Source organism: Gnatocerus cornutus, chromosome 2 (assembly GCF_029298725.1).
Source record: "Gnatocerus cornutus isolate USDA-ARS CGAHR chromosome 2, icGnaCorn1.1, whole genome shotgun sequence".
Lineage (NCBI taxonomy): Eukaryota > Metazoa > Arthropoda > Insecta > Coleoptera > Tenebrionidae > Gnatocerus > Gnatocerus cornutus.
The window spans coordinates 14,390,930-14,411,744 of record NC_142234.1 but is presented as its reverse complement, the minus strand read 5'-3'; the positions used below and the strand labels follow the sequence as shown (position 1 = coordinate 14,411,744).

The 20,815-nt window shown below is 33.8% G+C and overlaps 5 protein-coding genes and 1 pseudogene across 6 annotated transcripts; all 6 read left to right on the top strand.

The window, feature by feature from the left end:
- The first annotated feature begins 65 nt into the window (after positions 1–65).
- On the top strand, positions 66–2,168 carry LOC148179342 (putative RNA polymerase II subunit B1 CTD phosphatase RPAP2). Its single transcript, XM_088031311.1, has 7 exons — positions 66–270; positions 325–436; positions 484–648; positions 698–822; positions 867–1,733; positions 1,782–1,931; positions 1,979–2,168. Exons 1-7 carry the CDS (start codon positions 203–205, stop codon positions 2,148–2,150), a joined length of 1,659 nt encoding a protein of 552 aa, XP_087887437.1. The 5' UTR covers positions 66–202; the 3' UTR covers positions 2,151–2,168.
- Positions 2,169–2,246: 78 nt separating this feature from the next.
- LOC148179341 (uncharacterized) lies at positions 2,247–4,338 on the top strand. Its single transcript, XM_088029529.1, has 8 exons — positions 2,247–2,367; positions 2,410–2,612; positions 2,657–2,761; positions 2,806–2,976; positions 3,024–3,272; positions 3,356–3,498; positions 3,548–4,137; positions 4,190–4,338. The coding sequence occupies exons 1-8, from the start codon at positions 2,247–2,249 to the stop codon at positions 4,336–4,338; spliced, it is 1,731 nt and encodes a 576-aa protein (XP_087885655.1).
- Positions 4,339–5,009: 671 nt separating this feature from the next.
- On the top strand, positions 5,010–5,938 carry LOC148179340 (pre-rRNA-processing protein TSR2 homolog). The gene is made up of 3 exons (XM_088030803.1): positions 5,010–5,236; positions 5,280–5,418; positions 5,466–5,938. Exons 1-3 carry the CDS (start codon positions 5,135–5,137, stop codon positions 5,699–5,701), a joined length of 477 nt encoding a protein of 158 aa, XP_087886929.1. The 5' UTR covers positions 5,010–5,134; the 3' UTR covers positions 5,702–5,938.
- LOC148179339 (serine protease HTRA2, mitochondrial-like) lies at positions 5,925–7,204 on the top strand. The gene is made up of 2 exons (XM_088030802.1): positions 5,925–6,949; positions 6,995–7,204. The coding sequence occupies exons 1-2, from the start codon at positions 5,925–5,927 to the stop codon at positions 7,164–7,166; spliced, it is 1,197 nt and encodes a 398-aa protein (XP_087886928.1). The 3' UTR covers positions 7,167–7,204.
- A 261-nt stretch (positions 7,205–7,465) lies between these two features.
- Positions 7,466–8,661, top strand: LOC148179338 (serine protease HTRA2, mitochondrial pseudogene; annotated as a pseudogene).
- A 1,089-nt stretch (positions 8,662–9,750) lies between these two features.
- On the top strand, positions 9,751–20,214 carry Rgk3 (Rad, Gem/Kir family member 3). Of its 2 annotated transcripts, none has more exons than XM_088031386.1 (5): positions 9,751–10,245; positions 16,988–17,206; positions 17,765–17,847; positions 18,963–19,149; positions 19,459–20,214. In XM_088031386.1, the coding sequence occupies exons 1-5, from the start codon at positions 9,786–9,788 to the stop codon at positions 19,722–19,724; spliced, it is 1,215 nt and encodes a 404-aa protein (XP_087887512.1). In that variant the 5' UTR covers positions 9,751–9,785; the 3' UTR covers positions 19,725–20,214. The 2 variants fall into 2 exon arrangements, with proteins under 2 accessions (XP_087887512.1, XP_087887513.1); XM_088031387.1 differs by having other exon boundaries at positions 9,752–10,233.
- Positions 20,215–20,815: the final 601 nt, after the last annotated feature.

Here is a 20,815-nt window from a genome sequence, read left to right as displayed (position 1 = left end):
ATTTTCAGAGTTTTACTACTTCTTATTATGTAAATCAATCAATACAGTTGTCAGGACTGAATTTCAGCGCTCACTTCAGGTCGCTGATTTCCGCATTGACGTCATCAAACGTCACTTTGGTTTTTGACGTCTGCTTGAGAGGTTAGGCCTCTTTTTTCTTTACTAATTTCTCCAGTTTTAATTCATGCTTTAATACGCAATCATGCAAGATTCCTTAGAAGACTTCATACGAATTTCTCGCAACTGCAAAGAGGGACCAACGCAAATTAGGTAATTTTCCGAAATTAGACGCAATTTTGTTTAATTAAAGTTGAACGTTTTCAGAAAGGATGTTTTATTAACTGCTCAAATTAAACAAGAATGCGACGCGAAAGCGATGCAAATTCTCCAGTTTGCAATAGAGGGAAAAATGAGGTCAGATGCTTTGTTTAGATGTGTAAGTATAGATTTTTGGGTTTTACATTTTTAATGACGGCGTTGCAGTTACCATACATTAATCAGTCACATTATCAAGATATTGTGGAGGAGAGAGCAATAACTAAGTTGTGTGGTTATCCACTTTGTTCTAAGCGCATTCCGGACATGCCAAAGAAGCAATTTTATATTTCTACTAAGAATAATAAGGTTTATGACATCACAGATAGGAAGGTATGTAGCTGCAGAATGTAACAACTTTATCTAATTTTTTTTGTCTTAGAATTATTGTAGCAATTTTTGTTACCGCGCCAGTATTCACGTTAAGGATCAAATTGATAGTAGTCCTTTGTGGATGAGAAAACACAATGAAAAAGCGCCCTTTACACTCTTGGATAAATCAGAAAAGTGAGTTCTGTCTTTACAAACAAGGTTGCAAATTGTTTTTTCAGGGGGTTGCCAGGACAAGTTATAGATCATGGAATCACAAAATCTGTGTTGGAGCCCAGTTTTACTTCAATTTCCACTTTTGCGGAGATGTCTTTAGATGAAGCTGAAGAACTAGAACTCAATCCTGAGGATGAAAAAGAAGTAAAGAAGCAACCAAAAAAACCCAAGAAGTTTCAGAAAAACACAATGAAGACCATCAATGAAAACGACGAGGAAGAACCAAACGAAAGTGGGAGACTCATTGAAAAAGATGACAGTGTCGATTCTTCTGAAAAGGAGATTTATCATGAAGATTTACAGAAAGTCACAAGTAATAAAGAAAACTTAGAGAAAGGTGCAAGAATGCGAAAAGAGACGAGAAATAATGAACCAATACCTAGCAAACCCCAAATCTTAGATGTAGAATCGAGTATTTATAAATGTTTTAAAGATTGGTTAACCATAGAAACCTACTCTTTTATCTATGGGGAAGACAAAGTCAAGGAGAACTTGGATAGCAAAAAACTGAGCGACTACTTTGAATCTCTAAAAATTGCGGAACTACAAATAGAACAACAAAAACGATACGTGGACATCTGTCGCAAATTGCACCTCAAAGAACTCGCCGATGAAAAATTCGACAACGCAATGATCGGAAACCAACAATTAAACCCAATTCCTGATTACCACCAACTCAAAGAAGACAACCATCAGCTTGGCTTAAAAATTAAATCTTTTTTCAATGGAGAGCTTCACAAACAGGAGGACACGAATTTTCCTATAAAAAAAGAAGAGAATGCAGACGAAGCACCGGCGGTGCTTCCATTAGTTGACATCAACTCACAGAATGCAATCAGGAGGAAAATATTTTTAACTTCTCTCAATAAAACGTAAGAAATTTAACGCAATCGCCTTTAACGCTTATTATCTTGTTGTAGCGTTCAAGTATTGTTCCAAACGTTGAGGTTGAGTCCTACTTTAGTTCTGCCTGATCTGCAAGCTCTTGTAAAAACCTTCAAGCTCAAGGCGGACAACATCGTTTTTAAATCCCCAATGTGGAATTACATTGCGATTATTTTATTAAAGATGTAAGTAACAACGGCGGTGATAACACAAAACTAAAATTTAATTTCAGTCTGTCTTTAAAAGACGAGAATCTGAGCAATATCTTGGAATCTGAACATTGCAAGGCCCAGTTGGATCTTTGGTTATCTGCACTTCCTCACAAAGATCAGCTAAGCAACGACGTGTTGAAACTTCTCCAAGACCTCGATGGTTTTATCACAAATTATATCATTTGTACATAATAAATTTTATTTATCAAGTGATCGTGTCTTAGTTGAAGTTTTTGATAGATGAGTAGTTGAGGAATAGTGGTAGATTTCTTTCGTTTCGCGTTCAAAATGAGTGGTAACGTGGTTAATATGTTAGCGGCAAAGAAGGTCAAGCTTCACGGAATGAAATCTTCGAAGTGGACGACAATGGACAAGATAAATCAATATCGGGGGCTCATTGAATTATATGGTAAATACGAATCGATTGATTTTTAAACTCAGCCTTTAATAGGTAGAGATAAGAAAATTATTAAGACTGACGCGGCGGTTAATCAACGGAAAACCGAGCGATTTATAAAAGAGTTTTCAAAACGGATTTACATTGACCGGCGCAAATTAGATAATGCTATTAGAGGCGATAAGCAGAAGTTGAAAAACACTCTTTCTGTGTACAACAAAGAACTTCTGTTTACTTACCAGAACTCGGATCCAAAGGTGATCAAAAGATGTGCAAAGTAGCAAAACGAATTTTTTTTTAGAATGTAGTGGAAGAAATTGCTCAGCGCAATTTTGCGAAAAGAAAAGTCATCGATAAACTGGCATACGAAAAGAAAATGAAATCCAAACGATTGATAGATTTGAATGTAAACATAACAAATATTGTAGGAAACTTTTAATTTTATTTTAGTTAGAGAGATCGATCTTAGAAGATCGCAATAACTACAAGTCTCGTACTCAAATAAAACACGAGGTCCAAGCACAAATTATCACGGGGAAAGTTCAAGATGCAATTTTAAGGAAAGATGCAGCTATTGCTATTTATAGGATATATACCGAAATACTGAATATTATGAAACAAGTAGATCACCGTCTCCTCTTGATACTTCTTCTCATTACCATTTGCAGGACTCGTTATATTTTAATGCTATTATAGAAACTGTAGAAAACGATGGTTACAATCAAAGTCAGTGCTTTTTGGGGGCTACAAAACTAGGACAAATCGCAACGGAGTACTTGGACGATAGAAAACGTGAATATAAGAAGATGGAGCAAATTATATTGTCTGATATGCGCCAAAGAAAAGAGGATATTCACAAGCTAGACAAACATGTGAAAAAGACTAAAGATGCCATTAAGCAACTGCTGCGGAAAGACGTAAATTTGAAATTTGGTGGTAGCAACCCGGCGCATCCACCAATTTTATGGGTAATTTTTGTTACAAAATTGGTCTTTTTTAGAGTGACGTTGGAACATGCGTTATGAAATTTAATGAAACACAGAGTATGCAAGCATTATACAGAGAGTTGCGCGATGTGCAACGCACTTTAAATTTTTTAAAGTCCGTAACATCAGCACCTTCTTTCGATTGTATTTCTCTATGGTATCCGCGTGTAATAATAATTTACGCTAAACTAAAATTATTTTTTAAGTCTGGAAGAACAAATGACGCAACACCACCGATTGAAGCGTTTACTGAAACGGTATGAAAAAACTCACGACACTCTTCAAAACAAAGTCAATCATGCTAAAATGTTAAATTCTTTTTTGGAAACCACAATGGATGAAAATATAAAAACGTATGAGAGTAAACAAGAAGAACTAACATCTACACTTAATGATTTAAAAGCGGAAAAACTTGATATCGATAGAAGAATAGATTACCACCGCAACATGAGTGCAAATATACGAGTTGCCTTACGACACTTTCTAGAGATTTCAACCAACATACATGTGCCCGATTCAAAGAAAAAAATCGCTGCGTTTGCATTGCCTAGATCATCAGACGCTAGTGAAAACGAAAACGCCAATGGTAAAACACCTTATATTAACAAAAGTGCAAGGTTTATTTTAGGAACTGAAATTATATCGACGCTGATTTCGAGTTTTTCCATATTAATGAAAACGTACTTTGCTCAACACAAAGAAAACGATTTAGATGAGGGTTATAAAGAAGTCGAGAAAATGATACAAGCACGCATGGACGTATGGTCTTCCCCTGATGAAAAGATAAGTCAGACTTGTAAGGAACTAATTTTAAACACAGATTTGAAATGATCAACAATTTTTTGTAGCTTTACTTATGGGTTTGTACACAGAACATGCACGGGAACTTACAAGAGAGGATATAAAGAAACAGGGTCTGGCCCTCATTGCCGCTAGTAAACAAATTGACGATTTGATTCCGATGGTCGATAAGGGTGTTGAAAAGTATAAAAAATAAGAAACAGTCATGTAATAAATTGCCAATAAACGAATATTTTATGATTGAAATTCCTTGATGTTTTGCTTAATAAATGAAGAAATAATTCAGCCATAAATCTTTTTTTTTATGTTTATGGTTCTATTTTGGCAGGGGCAGTGTTTGTTTATTTAACAAAATTTGTGAATTGAATCGCGTTGAACTGCGTTTTGTAGTTTAAGCACCTTGAAATTTAACACACAAATACAGTCGACTCTCGCTAATTTGAAATTGGCGGGACCAGTAATAAATTTCGAATTACTAAAAGGTTCGAATTAACCTCGAATTACCAAGTGTACCAAAATGCATTGAAAAACTTTGATTTAGTAAGAGATTCTCAAGGGACCGAGCTTTTGCTTCGAAATACCAAAAATTCGAATTAGTGAGAGTCGACTGTATAATCTTTTATTATGTTTCTCCTTCGAAAAGTTTGCGAGTCCGTTTCTGGCATGACAATTTTGACCCATGAAAAGTGGAACGCAGTGAGCAAAGGAACAACCATAAATGGCTAATTGAAACATTTAAAAATTAATTCTTGGATTAGAGGGATTATTCATTTTGGGTCAGGGCTTTTTGTCACATTTATATGCTATTTATTTTTTGTTTTGTAATTTATTTGAATATATGCAACTAGTTATACCTGCTTCTTTATTTAGGCAACCAGCAATACCTCTAATTGAAGTGTGACTGTTAATTTTAGGTTAGGTTAAAATTCTTCAGCATGCAACTTACAAAATAATAGTTTTCAAATATCCACTAGAAAGTTATAAAAGGCATCATGGAAAATGTCTTCAAGAAAGTGGTCGAACACATTTTTGGAAACTGGACCGCACTTAAACTTGCTGTAGAATATTCTGACTCCACATTCAAATCTAAAGAGGTAAAAGAAAACTTTTTCTATTCTCCTTTAATTCAGTTTTTAGACTGTTGAAGAGTTTATTAATTACATGGTTCAGTTTTGTCTGAATACTTCCAATGTTGATACCATTGATATTGAAGAAGCATTAGAGGATATTATGTACCAAGAATTAGAAACAGTTTGTGAAGATGGATCTACAAAAGGTAATCAGTGAAAGTAAGAAGTCAGAGATTTATTTTCACGGTTCTAGAAATTGCCAATCTTCTATATAAATTTCTGTTGTTAATAAAACAAGAAGATCTGGAGAAATTGGATGAAGAATATTCAAAGTTGCCTGCTTCTTCAATGATTTCTCAGTCCACTGAGCAAAAGCACACAGAAGATGTAAACATTGAGAGTGAGGAGAATAAAGCTGAAGAATCCACAAGCACATCTATGGAATTAGATTCAGAATGGACAGAAGTGAAATCTAGGAAGCGACGCTAGTTTCTGCTCATTTTGTATATTAGACGTTAAAAACATAAACTTTTAAATCAATGCCCCCCGAAAACAGTTTTTGTATCCTAAAAATTGGATTATATTGTGCTAACTTTGCCCTGCGAAAACTGCCAGTGTCATTATTTTTTTAAGGTTATGTTGTGACAACTAGTGAGGTTAAAACGTAATTTTCATATTTTTCGACTATACATCAGAAAGAAATAAACAAAAAATGGTCATTTTTAATCGTTTCTTTCGAAAACACTTATTATCCCATATGTTCAAGACATGCAACAGTAGTTCTAGAGGACGAATAACCACGACTTTTTTTCAGTATGAAAGACCGCCAAATAATCTAACATCTTCATTAAAATATGTCTTAATGTTCTGTGCTGGTTACACAACATACAAATTTTTGACCAAGCAACATATAATTCCAACCGTTTCAACCGCCTCCCTGAAAGATCACATAAAGCAATTCAATTTTGTGGCTGATGTTGTGGAAACGTCTGCTCCAGGTGTCGTGTACATAGAAATTAAAGACACAAAAAAGGTAGACTTCTTTACTGGTAGACCCACAACGATTTCCAATGGCTCAGGCTTCATAGTAAAAGAAGATGGTTTAATTTTAACAAACGCACATGTAGTAGCAAATAAGCCACATTCTCAAGTTGAAGTTAGGCTTCAAAATGGTTTAGTATACGTTGGACACGTCGAAAATGTTGACCATAGAAGCGATTTGGCTACAGTAAGGATTTCTGCAAAAAACTTGCCAACAATAAAATTAGGTAACTCATCACAACTAAGACCTGGTGAATTTGTGGTCGCTATCGGAAGCCCCCTTGCTTTAAGCAACACGGTGACGTTCGGAGTTATAAGTTCCACTCATCGTGGTTCTGACGAGCTAGGATTAAGAGATAAAGACATGGTGTACCTTCAGACCGACGCCGCTATCAACTTCGGTAATTCCGGAGGTCCATTGGTAAACCTAGCAGGAGAAGCAATCGGTGTCAATAGCATGAAAGTAACCGCAGGAATATCCTTTGCGATTCCTAGCGATTACGTCAAGGAATTTTTAAAGAGCGCAATCCCTGAAGCAAAGAAAACGGGAACTGCCAAAAGATACATGGGTATTACAATGCTCACTTTAACTCCTCAGATTTTGCACGAGTTGAAGATGAGGAATCAGTACGTTCCGCCGGAAATTAAGAGTGGAGTTTTGGTGTGGAAAGTTATTTTAGGGTCACCAGCGGCTAAGTAAGCTCGATTTTCTGTTTAACTTGTTTTATTTTTATTTTTTAGTGGCGGTTTACAACCCGGAGACATCGTAACGCACATAGATGGCAAAGAAATTTCTGGAGCTGAACATATTTACAAAATTTTGAGTGAATCGACGTCGCGGACACTCACTATGATGATCAATCGCCGAGGTGCTAAACTGCAGTTGTTTGTTACACCTGAAAATATCGATTAGTTATGTAAAGATGTGGAAATAAAACTATAAGAAATAAATGTGGACTTTTTTACTTCAATTTTCTGGTTTTAGGGCACAAGTTCTGCTTTTTTGGTGCATATTAATTATATAATTTTAAAGTCAAAATCTGTAAACATAACTGAATGTGGCATTCTCATTATACAAGAATTCACATTTTCGATGCTTTTTGTTCTTTGACACGCGCGAAATCATTTACTGTGACGTTTAAAATTCAGTGTCATCACCATTTGATCAGTGCTTTCATCAACTAAATTCATTGTGCATATGGGCTCTAAATTATGAAGAAATGGTTCAAACTTTATAGTTTTTACCTAAAAAAAATTCTAAAAAACCATACATACATTCCCAGAAACTACGTAAGAAATGTTGGAATAGCAGCCGCCGCACTTTCCACCTCATATGCAATAGCTTCATATTTCGAATCAAACGACAATTCATCTCAAATACAACAGATAAAACAACTTGAATATAGTTTGAATAAAGAAGAAGAATTACACGATGTACCCCTACTATTAAAGAACAGTGGAGAGAGCAATCGACAAAAATTCAATTTTATTAACAACGTCGTGAAGAAATGCGCCCCCGCTGTGTTGTTCATTATAATCAGTGATCCAGCGCAGTATGATTTCGACACGAAAAGTCCCTTGGTGACATCAACAGGTTCAGGATTTGTGATTCATGAAAACGGTTGGGCACTAACTAACGCCCATGTAGTTCTGGAACAAGTTCAGACTGATATTAATGTTATAACGTATGAAGGTGCGGCGTACACTGCAACGATTGAACATGTCGACATACCGAAAGATTTAGCACTTCTTAAAGTCCACGCCAACAAGAAACTACCAATTTTAGAGCTTGGTTCCAGTAAAGATGCAATTGTTGGCGAATGGGTCGTTGCTCTAGGAAGTCCGTTATCCCTAACAAACTCTGTCTCCGTTGGTGTTGTAACTAGTGGTCCTCAACGTTTTTCTTGTCTTAACTTAATTATCTTAAAGGTTAGTTCAATAAATCGAGCAGCTGAAGATATTGGATTGCGGAATTCACCGATGAAGTACATTCAAACGGATGCTTCAATTACATTTGGGAATTCTGGTGGTCCATTAGTTGATTTAGATGGACACGTTATTGGTATCAATAATTTGCGCTTAACTGCTGGAATTTGCTTTGCAATTCCTGTAGGTATGTGCTGTTGGCAAGCTTTAAATTCAACAATTATTGCTACCTTGTTGACTTGTAAAATTGATTGCTTTTCATTCGATCAAAATAGAATTATCGGTTGTGGTGGGTGTCGGAAATTCAATAAAACTAATTGCCAATTATCACAAGGTCAAGCAATAAATTGAAAATAGTCGGTGCTAAGTTGAAAATTTGTTTTTTTGGAAATTTTTTGTAAAAGTGATAATCAAATGTTTTTTTTTTAGATTACGTTAAATCCTTCTTGGACGACGCAAAATTTTACGAGAAGTTAGTTTGAAAAAAGAAGCTTGCGAGAGGAACACAAGAAAATCCGTGTTTTATAATAAAAAAGCAAATTACGTTGGAACAAACATCGCTGAAAAATTAGTTTTATTTAATTTTGATAAAATATCGACAATAGATGCTAAAAAATATGTATTTATAAAGGGCCATTCAACAACTATAATTTTTATTTAATTTTATAGATGATTTTTTGCATTAAGGATAAAAACCTTTCGCGTTTTTTAGCTTTTTTGCAGTTGAAAAAATTTACATTACTAAAAAATACCATAAGGTCTAGAAGTTACATTTTATTTAAATCAAAATTTGTTTTCTATAACACCATAACTATAAAAAAGTTTTAGAGGCTAAGTGAAAAATGGTGGATGCGCCGGGATGGTTTTAAAAATATTTCAATTACTGCAGTTAGTAGTTATATTTTTTAAAAAGTTTTTGCAGAAGCGTTTTATTTAATAAAAAATTAGAAGAACGTAAAAATAATTACCGTGGCACCTGGTGAAATTACCGTGGCACCTGTATAAAATTCAGTTCAGGAAATTTTATTGAGCTTGTTCGACATTGCATTTGTGAAAATAGAATACTAAATAAAACTTCCAGTTTTCTAGGCATCTATTTTGCTTATTTCTGACATAAAAACGATTTCATTTTTGTCATAACTCGCTTTTGCAACTACAATAGGTGACCAATTTCAGACAAACGAAGCAAAGAGCGCGATAGCTACAGGTTTTAATTGTTTTTTGCACCCACAAAATGTCCTATTATTTGATAATCTGTAATGAGAAAAACAAGGCTTCTTTGTCATAACGTCGAGTTATCGGTCTGAAACTTAAGTGGGGGTCGCTTTTCATCTCTTCCGCAAGAAGCATTAGAAGTTGTGATTCAAAACACTAATGAAGTTTTGCGAGTTGAAGTTATAATTTAATTATTTCAGCATCACTCAAATGAAATTAATAATCCTCTCCATTATTGTTTCGTTTTCCAGTTTCCATGCGTGTTGTTCCCAATACATCTCCACTAGGGAGGTGAATGTCGTTCCTAAAATAACCACGAACTCCCATGCTTTACGACGTCGCGAACTCTGCCGACGCCTCAACTGGGCTTCTAAAACCGTCAGTCAGTGCCATGGCGGATGAACATTCGCACGTGCCGCGCACAAAAGCTCGATCTGCCTCCATATGCGCCACCAGCTTAGATGCTATACCTCCGGTTGGAGCCGTCTCCAACGGAGATACCCCACAAAGTAGACGACGAAAACCAGCAACTCGATCACAGAGTGCTCGTTTGAATCCTAGCAGATCTGTTAAAAAAAGAACTGCTTTGGCTTCAGCTAATCATCTTGAGTCAAAGACACATTGCAACAGTGAACCAAAATTAACAGAACCAATTGAGATCACTCCGGAGGTCTCGCCAAATATAAAAAGAAAGACTACTTCGAGGAGAGGAACTTCGGTTTACCATAGGAAGTCCACGGCGTTTCTTGATGTGCCTGACACGAGGGCTTCCAAAGAAGTGCATGATGAAGAGTCGGAAGATTCGTATCGGTTGCGCTCGTTTAGTTTTACTTCCAAGGGTAAGACAAAAAGTACGTTTGGTATATCCACAAAAAACTTTGCAAACTTTCGTCATTGTCATTAGTATTAGAGTCCTGTCCATTTTTTGTCGCGACAAATCTGCTTTGGAGCAAATTGAGTTAATAAAAAGTTTGTAAATCTTTTTATTGGCGTTTGACAGTAACTTCTGTTTTGATTTTGTTAACTAAAGTTTGGGCTTTTTATTGACATAAATTGCAACACAAAAAGCTCTCTGCATGACCTTCAAAATCTAGTTATTGTCAGCGATCCACCTTTCATTTATGATAATCCAATAAACTCACCTGACTGTTACAAATTAATTAATTACTCATAAATCAATTGGTGTTGGACTTCAATACGCATAAATTATTTTTACACGATGACCACTTGTAAAGTTCAGATCGTGAGTCACATTAAAGGAACATGGCTTCCTGGTAAGAAGAAATGAATTGGGACAAAGACATCGTCCAAGTCACAAATCTTTATGTACGAAATATTTTTAGACTTTGTATTATTTTTATTTGCGTGTGCCATATGTACTGTTGCGGTCAATGAATAGTTAACACATTTTGTAGGCGTTTTTTTAATTTTTCTCACAACTTTAACTGTTTTCCAATAGTTGACTCAAAAATATATTTTCTTGTCATTTATCTGTATTCTGATGAAAAATATTTTAAAATTGCTGGCACGGGTTCTGAAATTAATCAAATTGTGCATTGCCAATATTTCATACCCAGAATTTGAATGAACGAAAAGTTTCTCGAACTGTGATGCTAATTTTAATATTCGTGTTCCAAACATATCAACGGCAAAAAAAGTAACAAATAAAGAAAATTTATGATAAAATACGATATGACTTAAAAAACGAACGTCAACGCTCCCAAAGAGATGCAGAAGACTTTATGCATTTATTGATTTGGATCAACAGAAATTTAAATTTTGCAGTTAAAAATCGCTTTTGGAAACACGGTAAACTAATCAGATTTGTGTATTTTTGCAATTACAATTCTCTGTTTTCTCGGAGTAACTTGAACAATTCGTTTAGCAGTTTTTACTCCAATTTTGCACTCGCTGCTAAGCCAGCGCAAGTGTTCTCATTTGCAGGAAAAGTTCTCTTCGCATATTACGTAAAAAGTCTCAATTGGATTATTTATTTACTGAGTAAGTTTCAAATTTTCTTTTGTGGGTAGAATATTTATGACCTCAGAATCAGACTTGGCTCTAATTGTTGCCTTTTTGTAGTGTCAGTTTGGTTAAACATTTATTTATCGTTATTTTCTTGAAAATTATGGAGGGTACGGATAAAGTCTATTTTACTTTATTTTGCAGCAATATAAGGTTCTCTTATGCTTGAGTACGGATAATTATTTAGTTATGTCAGAACAATACGAGCTTGATCAATATGAGGTGGGATTTGGTTACCTACTGCTACATTTGAAAATTCACAAACACTAAATAATTATAATTTGTTTTAACAAAATTAATTATGTTTTTATTTATTAACTTGCTAATTATAATAATGTTTTATTTTAATTCACATTTTATAATTGCTTTAATACATCATGAATTTAGGTCTCTATCGAGGGTTCTGAGGGTAGCTAAACATGAGGCCACTGTATTAAAGTATTGATTATAGCGTCCTTCTTTAAAAAATCTGCAATTATTTCATGAATGCACAATCGAAAATTCCATAATCCGAAATTTTTAAGTCAAATAACATCCGGTGCGAGTTGTTGGTAAATTGTGGATCCAGTTGCTCGAAATAGACATAATTTCGACTGGATTTATAAGCTTTATCCTGTATCCGGAGTACTCGGTGCTGCAGAAAATCAGGCTTAATCGACCGGAGTTTTCGGTTAAAAATTTAAAATTTATCCGAACCAATAATAGAATTTCGGAACAATATTTTGACTGTGTTTTTACAAAAGACAAACATGCATCTACTGCTGCATAAACAAATCAGTGTTTGCACTGCTAATATTTACAGTTTAAACTGGCATTTTTTCGATAACAAAACTGTACTTTCACGGTGTAGTACACCTGAAATATCGATTTTTCATTACGTGGATTCATCAAAAGTGACTGCACTGTTTGTGGCTCGCGAGTAATATCTGAATAAAATTTGTCATCCTGTCAATTAAAGTCTCGATCAATTAATTCTGAGCCAAACCGCAATTAAGTCTTAGCTTGCTTGTCAATCACTATTTCTCGATCAAAATAGATTTGTCTTGTTAGGAGCAACAGAAATAGGGATAAGAAGATTGATTGCGTTTCGAACAAATTATAATGGAAATATCAAATTGCGACTGAGTTTTCTTTAATCTTCAATCAGTTGAGAAATATAAATCAGAGTAATAATAAAGGAGAACAGTTTGTAATCGAGCATGTAGAAACGCATCATTCTACATCATATTATAACCCACGCAAAAATACTTTGTTGGTACAGTAGCAAAAGCGAAGAGTTGTTTAATATAGAAATTTAAAAAGTTATGATGTTCCTGAAGATAACACTCCAATGAACTAGAAATAAACTTCAAAAAAAAGTAAAATATGCGATGTATAACGGGAGATTGAACGAAATATGCATGAAACAAATGGAAATATTATGATAAAAATGTGTAAAAATATTCAAGTAAAGAACAGAGATTGCCTATGTTCGAGTGTTTATCAAATTACTGCGGGTATTATTATTTTTGACGGTTTATATTCAATTTTAACTTTCAGAATTTCAGTGTAATAAATTTGTTAATTTCATGAAGTGAGTCTAAATGTCTTGAATTCCGTTTGAGTAAAATGCTGTTCTTTTCACTTTCTTTGGAGCTCGTAACAAGTTCGTTTTATTTTAGGTCACATTATCTGCGTCCTGACATTTATCTAGTCCTGTGAGGATTCTATCTGCATTGTTTGAATGCGTTTTGTCCATTTGCCATCGGTTAATCTCGAGATGTGGTTCGCCGAAATCTATTTTAGATGAACTTTTCACTTTACTTTGTTCGTTTGTATTTTTCCTAAAGGGAAATGAACATTATTGATTGCCGGATAATTATATTGGCTTTCCACTTTTGCCCTCGAGGACCACACTGTTATCTGGCAGATGATTATATTTTTATTTCTATTATCCTGAAAAGTGGTGGTTTGAATCCAATGTTGCTCGTGTTCCGACAACATTGTTGCTCTGAACCCACAAACCAGTGGAAATGTAAATGAATTTCGTTCTGGCAACGAACCAACAAGTGGAAATCGAATGTAACCAACGCCGAACGTTTACAATTTACATTATTTTATTGAAAGTGTACGTGCACCGTTCTTCGCCGAAAATAACCTTCCATCTCTTAAAGTAATTTGTACTAGTATTGTTTACAGTGCAAAATCACAGTCCCGGAAAAATGCTGCCAAATATTTGTTCTTAAAATACCACACCATGTGGACGTTTAAAAGTGTAGTTTTAATCGTAACGTGCTTTCAGTTCCTTGAACCGATATTTTTGGAAGTCAATTATAGAAATACTGGACATAATGATGTAGCTGTGTCTGCTTTAATGAAGTACATCTTAAACCATCTTTGTCTTGCGCTTTCTTCAACTTCTTAAGAAAAAAGGATGATGCATCGCTCCTGAGTGTTGTGTATAATTAATTTCATAAGTTTATTACTTCGCAGTGGCAATAGATCAAAGTTACCTTTTAACTTTTAATATATTGTAAGTGCTAGTGTTTCCTGCAGTTATACAAAATTAGAAGAATTGTTTATTTTAGCTGCGTAAAGTCTTGAGTAATCCGCACTTACTCCTACTCTACAAATATACAAAAAAGAATAGAAAAAAGCAAAATAAACAGTACCTACGTGCACGTAAATTTCTGTCATGTGAGAAAAACTTTCTAATTCTTCATCTCTTATAACTTATAATACGACCTCTGATGGCCACATTTCAAAATCTAAAGCTTCTCAGACTTTTTGTTAATTAATGAAAAAAGTACGAAACACCAGATTAGCGAGATTTTTCTCTTGTTGACGTACTTTCGCTCTTAAAACCTGAAATTTTGCATCTCTACTTGAATGGAAATCAGATGCAGTTATTTTTGCTCATAGTAACCGATTTTGGTCAATTTCTCGGCTGCGTATTTCAAAAAACTCGTCGTCAACCCCATTTGAATACAAATGAAATTCTAAGTGCCAGGGGTTTTAAAAATAAAAGCATTTCATCTCTAGCCCCGCTTAACTACTTTAGATGTTCTTTTAAAGCGAGCATAAAGAATTAAATCCAAATTTACCTCGCTAAAACTGCTCCATAATGCCTATAGCCTTAATATTTACCTCACAAAGTCATTAAAAATTGGATTTAATCGCTTTAATCCCGATTTTACGCAGCGTTAACTAAATATTTAATGAGAAACTAAACGCTAAAGAGATTCGGGGCTTGAAGAAATTGGAGAAATGTAAGGACATCACGAACTGTGTATAAAAATAACTTTTGCAAATTTGTTTTTATACCTATATTTTATGAGTTCCTAGCGAAAAAGCTATTTTCTGCTTGAAAATATTACTTGTCAGACGTGATTTTCTGCATTAGCCTGAAATTTTGAATCGGGCTTGATTGCAGTGCGCACGAAATATGAGAGTTTACAGTTCTAATTCTGCCTCATTATTTCAGAGGCACTTTCAAAAAAAATTTAACGGAGTTTATTTCTGTTTATAGCTTCAGAATATAATTCTGAAATTTAAATTTTAAAAATCGATTAATCCTGCGGTTTATTTGCTCAGTGTCTAGCTCTGGGTTATGTGCGGTGGAATTCCAAACGCAAAGTTTCTATTTTTAATTGAGCACATCAAAATTTTAATTTCAGGCTTCCTCATATTGAGATATTGGCAGATTTGTTATTTAATTTTTCCCTAATATGTTCATGTTTGCAGGAACTGGCAATAATAAAGTTCAAAAAATATTTTGGTGGGTTTTCCGTTTGTGCAGCGGAATAATTTTATAGAGCTCTTCAGTTGAAAGTGTACTTTCGTGATCTAACATATTAATATTTTCTAATATCTTTAAGTGGGTTATTTCTATCTCCAAAACAGCTGTTTAAAATGTAAAGTTCAGAACGTGTTTGTTTGCTTGGGAATTGCTACACTTACTTCTGTTTTCTTTCGTTCCTTTATGAGATTCAAGACCTTGTTTGTTTTTCTTTCTTCTTTGTTCTTCTTAAATCAGTCACATTTGTTCCATAATGCAGGTAAAACTTTAAATTTAGTTGCTCAGTTCAAGACAAATAAATCAGCTAAATATGATTTCCCCGAAATTATATGGTAACTGACCACTCTTGTTTTGTTAAATCGCGCTGGTCAGTTCATATATAAATAATATATGTTAATATAATAATAATATATTTATATATAATGATAAATCTTGATAGCTTTTACATATGGCGGTAAGATATGATATCAAATTACAAATATTTTATAACGATTACGTGCGACTTGCATTGTAACGCCGTGACAGAAAAATAGGGTTTGTAATTTATTATATCATAACTGTTTAAATTATATGAAGACTATTAATTTTAGTAGCAATAAAGTACTATTTTTTGAAAAAAGGAAGTTAAATTTAATTACAATTTTTATAGGTTTCTTGTTATAAAAAATAATTTAAGTATTGTTAACACCGCTCAGTTCCTTTTCTAATTTTCTGATAGATATCATCCCGACCCATTAAATTTTAATGGTTGTTTGACCAATGCTTTGTCGAAAAACTTCACGTACAGTTCACTCAATCACAGTTCAAATGGGAGAAAATCTGTTGAGAATTGATTTTGTTCGATTTTCCATTCGAGAAAATTGGACCTGGGTTAATGCATACGCCGTCGTTTGTATTCACACGATTTTGGTACGATAAATTTCCATCAAATATAATTCCGCAATTTTATTGTGTTTGCTTAGAGCTTCACAGGACCGTGAAATTTTACATGTTCTTTTAAGTTATATTTGAATTTAGAATTATAAAATATGAAACGTAATTTCGATATCTGTGAAGATGTAAAGCTCATCCAAACGTACAATAGCCCTCATAGCCAGCATATTTATTATTAAATCTGATTATTTGTAAACGTAGTGTAACAACCTGCGATGAAGTTGTGAAAGTTTTAAAAGCATTATTAATGCTAAATAACATGTTTCTGGGTAAATGGAAGTGGCTAAATAATGTTTTATTGAATCTCGAATGTAGGTACTTACTGAAAATGAAATGTTTATATCGAAAATAGAAGTTTATGACAACATGTTATGGATTTTCTGTTCAATACAACAAGTCAAAACATAATACGAAATCATCACGTATTGCTTCTCAAAGCTGTAACTTTGAGAGACATATTTCTCGAACTTCAGGCCGTGAAAAATTGGAAAACATGCATTAAATTATTATTCTAATATGTAATTGGTCACAAGGTAGTATGTACCTAACAGAATCATTTCATCCTTTTGTGATATGCTTGAACTGTTTAATTAGCGATTTTCTCTTTAAATCTTGAAGCTTGAAAAAAAAGACAAATTCTATTAATTCAATACCGATTGATCCACAAACTAAGAACGAAATCGCCTTGCTTATATCGAAATCAATTCCGAAAGGTCAAATTCGGGTGAAGTCTTTTAGAAAAGGTCATAAAAAAGATGAAGTTGGCTGTTCACCCGTACATATAAATGATTCCTACACTCGCTTGTACCCCAATTTCTCCTGACACTTCAAATATTAATTTCTTTTTATATTTATAGGAATAATCAATCGAGGCGATTCTTTCAGAAGACGGCGATCTAGAAGTAATAGTCTATGTCCTCCAGTTGCGCCAATCCCTCTTTTAACCGAACCCGAACCAACTGTGCCTGTTTCTAGTTACCTAGTTGCCCTAGTAGGAGCACAGGGTGTTGGAAAAACCGCTCTACTTAGCCAATTTATGACTTCAGAATGCATCAATGCGTATGATCGTCAGAAAGGTAAGGAATTTCACTTTACTAAACTATTCAACTTCTTGGAATTGTTTCTCGAAATCACAATCGACAAAAATAAATTAGACCTCTTTGAATCTAATTTTAAGTTTCGGTTGTTGATGCTACGAAAGGCGTAACAAAGAAAATGTAAACAGTTCCGATATCGGTTACAGTAAAAAAAAACAATTTTAGAAGAGGTTTTGTTTTAACTTATCCGTGACCTTTAAAAATGCATGTAATAATTAAAAATGTACAGATCACGTATCAAATGTTAAAAGAATTGACCTGGCGATTGGAAAATCGTGAATGGACGTCAAATATCCCGCGATTGCCCAATAAAAATCCATCACCTAATTTCCACCATGGCGAGGCGTAATAGCGTTTACCGGCTAAAAATAGACGAGGCTTTAGAAACACCGAACTAGAACGAAATTTATATCATTATTAATTAACCAATTTGTTGATGGCTCCGCCTGGTAATAAAACAAAGAGTCCGGTGTTGTAATTATACTTATTAACAGACGCTTTTCAATACAACTAAATTTGCTTTTAATTAATTTTCAGATTCATTAGGATCACAGACTGTTTCCATAATGCTTAACGGAGAAGAGTCTGAATTAACATTTCATAATCTATCCAGTGCCAAGGTAAATAAGTGTGAACGTTTGTCCACTAATCGTAACCAAACATCCAGAAGAAGCATAAAAATATTATCTGTTGAGCTTTTGGTGTGGATTTATTTTCGGTATTTATTTTTTTACACGACAGTTACTGTTTTAGTATTTATTTTTCTAAGAGAAAATGAAATTAGAAAAACCAAGGTCCGTGAATTCATAATTATAAACACCAACGAAATTGTGTGGCAAATATTTATGGAGAATTTGGTGTTTATTGAGACGGAAGAAATTAAGAAAGAGAATTAATTCGAAAAGGTTCATCTCTTCTCTTACTTGATGGAATTTTAAAATAGAGATCACAAAAGGTCGAAGCAGCTATAAACTGACACTTCAAAGAAGATGATGGATACCTCATCTCCAATAACTTTAATAGACCTGTTAAGTGAATGAGATTAGGCATTACAATTCCTCATTACATTAGAGGGAGAATAAATGAATAATGGGATGCTGAAGGCAATGACGAATTGCACTCTCCTGCATTGTTATGATAGGTTTCGTATTTTTAATAACGATATTTTTATTGTGTCATAAAAATGGTAATAAAATCATAAAACAGTAAATCCCGGAAGAAGGGTCTGTGGGAGTATAAACACATTTGCGGAATTCATCAGAATTTTTACACCGAGGCTTCGATAAATTAAGAGAAAAATAATGCATGAGGCGATGTTCACAGAGTGTATTTGCATTTAATTTTTCAGTTTTGACGCTGAAATCTTTGTTTTCAACTGACAAAATCAGCACCGTTTTTGTTACCTTCAGTAGAAAAGTGAACTTGAGTAGATTACCTGTTAACAACTCTCCAAAATTGTCCTTATTGACATAAAATTTCCACTACTTTTACCATCAAAGTCAACAGAACGCACTTAGACCAAATTGGAAAACTTATTTACCTTCCCAGGTCATTTTCACACTGACTAACCTGTTAAATTTGCAACGCTCCTCTATTCATAAAGATCCTGAATTGATGATAGTAGCTTTTAGTGGCTAGTTTCCATTTAATGGACAACTCCAATAATGTATTGTTTGCTTTGTGTTGTACGTTTTTAAGTGTATGGATGTTTGTGAACAATTAAATAACATTTTAGGAAATCGATAAACTCCACGTACCAGATGCATTTGTAATTATATACTCCGTTGTCGACAAAGCGAGCTTTTTGAAAGCTGAAAATGAACTGACTAGACTTCAAGATGCTGAGCTTTTAAGATCCCGACCTGCTATTGTTGTAGCCAATAAGATTGATCTTGCAAGGAGTAGAGCTGTGTCGACTCAAGGTAAGATTTACTTTTTTTGTAAAGGAGACAATAATTAGGTTGTGGAGCTTCGCGTCTTCATTGTTTTAAAAAATGTAAACGCAGCGATGATTACGGCTTAATTAATCGAGTTTTCTGAATAAATTTTTCTTCGGACTAATGAAATCCAATCAGGCCGGGTTTGTGTAAACAGGCATCAAAATAGACATAAACACGTCTTCTGATTATGTCGCCGCATACCGATTGGAATCAATAAATGTTAATTACTAATCAATAGCGCAGAAACCACAATGAACCAGCGCAGCGGTTAATTTTTTCTGGTTGTTTCAGATGGTAAATGCCTGGCATGCACCTTCAGAGCGAAATTCATTGAAGTGTCAGTAGGAATAAACCACAATGTGGATGAACTCTTAGTAGGAATATTAACACAAATACGATTAAAAGTAGATCAGATTGAAGAGCTCGGGCATCAGCATCAGTGGTACAAGAGCAGAAGTGTTATGAAAGCGAGTATGAAAGCAAGACAAATGTTTACATGGCTCTTTGGGAAAGAAGACTCTAAATTTAAAAATTGTGAAAACCTCCATATACTTTAGCGACAATAATTATTATGTATTTTGTATGTGGTATTAGAGAACAAAAATGTAATTTCCAAAATAACATAGATATCATTTACTACTATTTATTATACTTGTTTTATATAAAATTGGGACTATAATTCGCATCGTACTGTTTTATTGAAGATCTCGATGGTACAATTGGACACATTTCTCTCATCTCAACCAGACATATTTTTCTATCTATTTGCTCAACCTCGAAAAATTTTATCATACTAAGTGTCGAAATTTCAATCAACAATATTCTAATATGTAATCAGAAATCTTCTTAGTATCTAGACGAGTATGTTTGGGCCTATCAATGTGTACTAATTTCTATGTGATTAATCGCCGATTGTGAATATTAACGCTTACCTATTTTTCAAAGGTGGTACTCAAGCAATATTGTTCTCAATCGTTCGATTACAACAATAGCCATTAACAAAGATCTGTTCTTCAACTATTTTCTAGTAAAACTATTTTTCAACAATAGAGTTTTATTTCATGACCTTCATTCATGATGAGATATGCAGATGCATTGTAATTAAACTGACAAACAATTTATCTTGAAGTTTCAAACTTTAATGAGATTAATGAAAATGTCATTGGAAATGTGTAGTGACACTATCAGTAAAACTTTCAAAGTAACGTTTACCTAGAAGAATAGTAACTGATATGTAAGTATGTACGTGTCTGAGTATTATCTGCAAATGTATAATTTATATACCTACTTAGTATGGTTTATAATCTATTTTGTATTATTTTAAGATTATCATGTCAAATTTTCAAAATTATTCAGGATTAAAACAAACTTGTAAACATTGCGATTAAAAGCAGCATATTTTTGTAAACTTCTTTATCTTGTCAAATTTATGTTTTGGAAGATTTCTGTATACAATTTTTTTTTTCGTTTTTATTTTATAGGTATTTTAAAGTTTGGATTTCAAACTTTGGAAACATGACAGAGTTTTTTGATATTTTTAGAGCATTTTATGTGAGTTTTAAGAATAAGCGTTACGCGATTTTTAAGATTTATAAAATTATTTACCTACTTTATAGAAACATATCTACATATTTTATACTTTATTTAT

What these genes read in the sequence shown, in the direction of transcription:
- LOC148179342 (XM_088031311.1), top strand. Translation starts at nt 203, where the DNA reads ATGCAAGATTCCTTAGAAGACTTCATACGAATTTCTCGCAACTGCAAA. An exon ending in GAGGGACCAACGCAAATTAG is followed by an intron (nt 271 to 324) that starts GTAATTTTCCGA and finishes GAACGTTTTCAG; the next exon opens with AAAGGATGTTTTATTAACTG. An exon ending in GCGATTATTTTATTAAAGAT is followed by an intron (nt 1,932 to 1,978) that starts GTAAGTAACAAC and finishes ATTTAATTTCAG; the next exon opens with TCTGTCTTTAAAAGACGAGA.
- LOC148179341 (XM_088029529.1), top strand. Translation starts at nt 2,247, where the DNA reads ATGAGTGGTAACGTGGTTAATATGTTAGCGGCAAAGAAGGTCAAGCTT. An exon ending in AACGATTGATAGATTTGAAT is followed by an intron (nt 2,762 to 2,805) that starts GTAAACATAACA and finishes ATTTTATTTTAG; the next exon opens with TTAGAGAGATCGATCTTAGA. An exon ending in TGAAAAGATAAGTCAGACTT is followed by an intron (nt 4,138 to 4,189) that starts GTAAGGAACTAA and finishes AATTTTTTGTAG; the next exon opens with CTTTACTTATGGGTTTGTAC.
- LOC148179340 (XM_088030803.1), top strand. Translation starts at nt 5,135, where the DNA reads ATGGAAAATGTCTTCAAGAAAGTGGTCGAACACATTTTTGGAAACTGG. An exon ending in CCACATTCAAATCTAAAGAG is followed by an intron (nt 5,237 to 5,279) that starts GTAAAAGAAAAC and finishes TTCAGTTTTTAG; the next exon opens with ACTGTTGAAGAGTTTATTAA. An exon ending in TGAAGATGGATCTACAAAAG is followed by an intron (nt 5,419 to 5,465) that starts GTAATCAGTGAA and finishes TCACGGTTCTAG; the next exon opens with AAATTGCCAATCTTCTATAT.
- LOC148179339 (XM_088030802.1), top strand. Translation starts at nt 5,925, where the DNA reads ATGGTCATTTTTAATCGTTTCTTTCGAAAACACTTATTATCCCATATG. An exon ending in TTAGGGTCACCAGCGGCTAA is followed by an intron (nt 6,950 to 6,994) that starts GTAAGCTCGATT and finishes TTTATTTTTTAG; the next exon opens with TGGCGGTTTACAACCCGGAG.
- Rgk3 (XM_088031386.1), top strand. Translation starts at nt 9,786, where the DNA reads ATGGCGGATGAACATTCGCACGTGCCGCGCACAAAAGCTCGATCTGCC. An exon ending in ATAATCTATCCAGTGCCAAG is followed by an intron (nt 17,848 to 18,962) that starts GTAAATAAGTGT and finishes ATAACATTTTAG; the next exon opens with GAAATCGATAAACTCCACGT. An exon ending in TAGAGCTGTGTCGACTCAAG is followed by an intron (nt 19,150 to 19,458) that starts GTAAGATTTACT and finishes TGGTTGTTTCAG; the next exon opens with ATGGTAAATGCCTGGCATGC.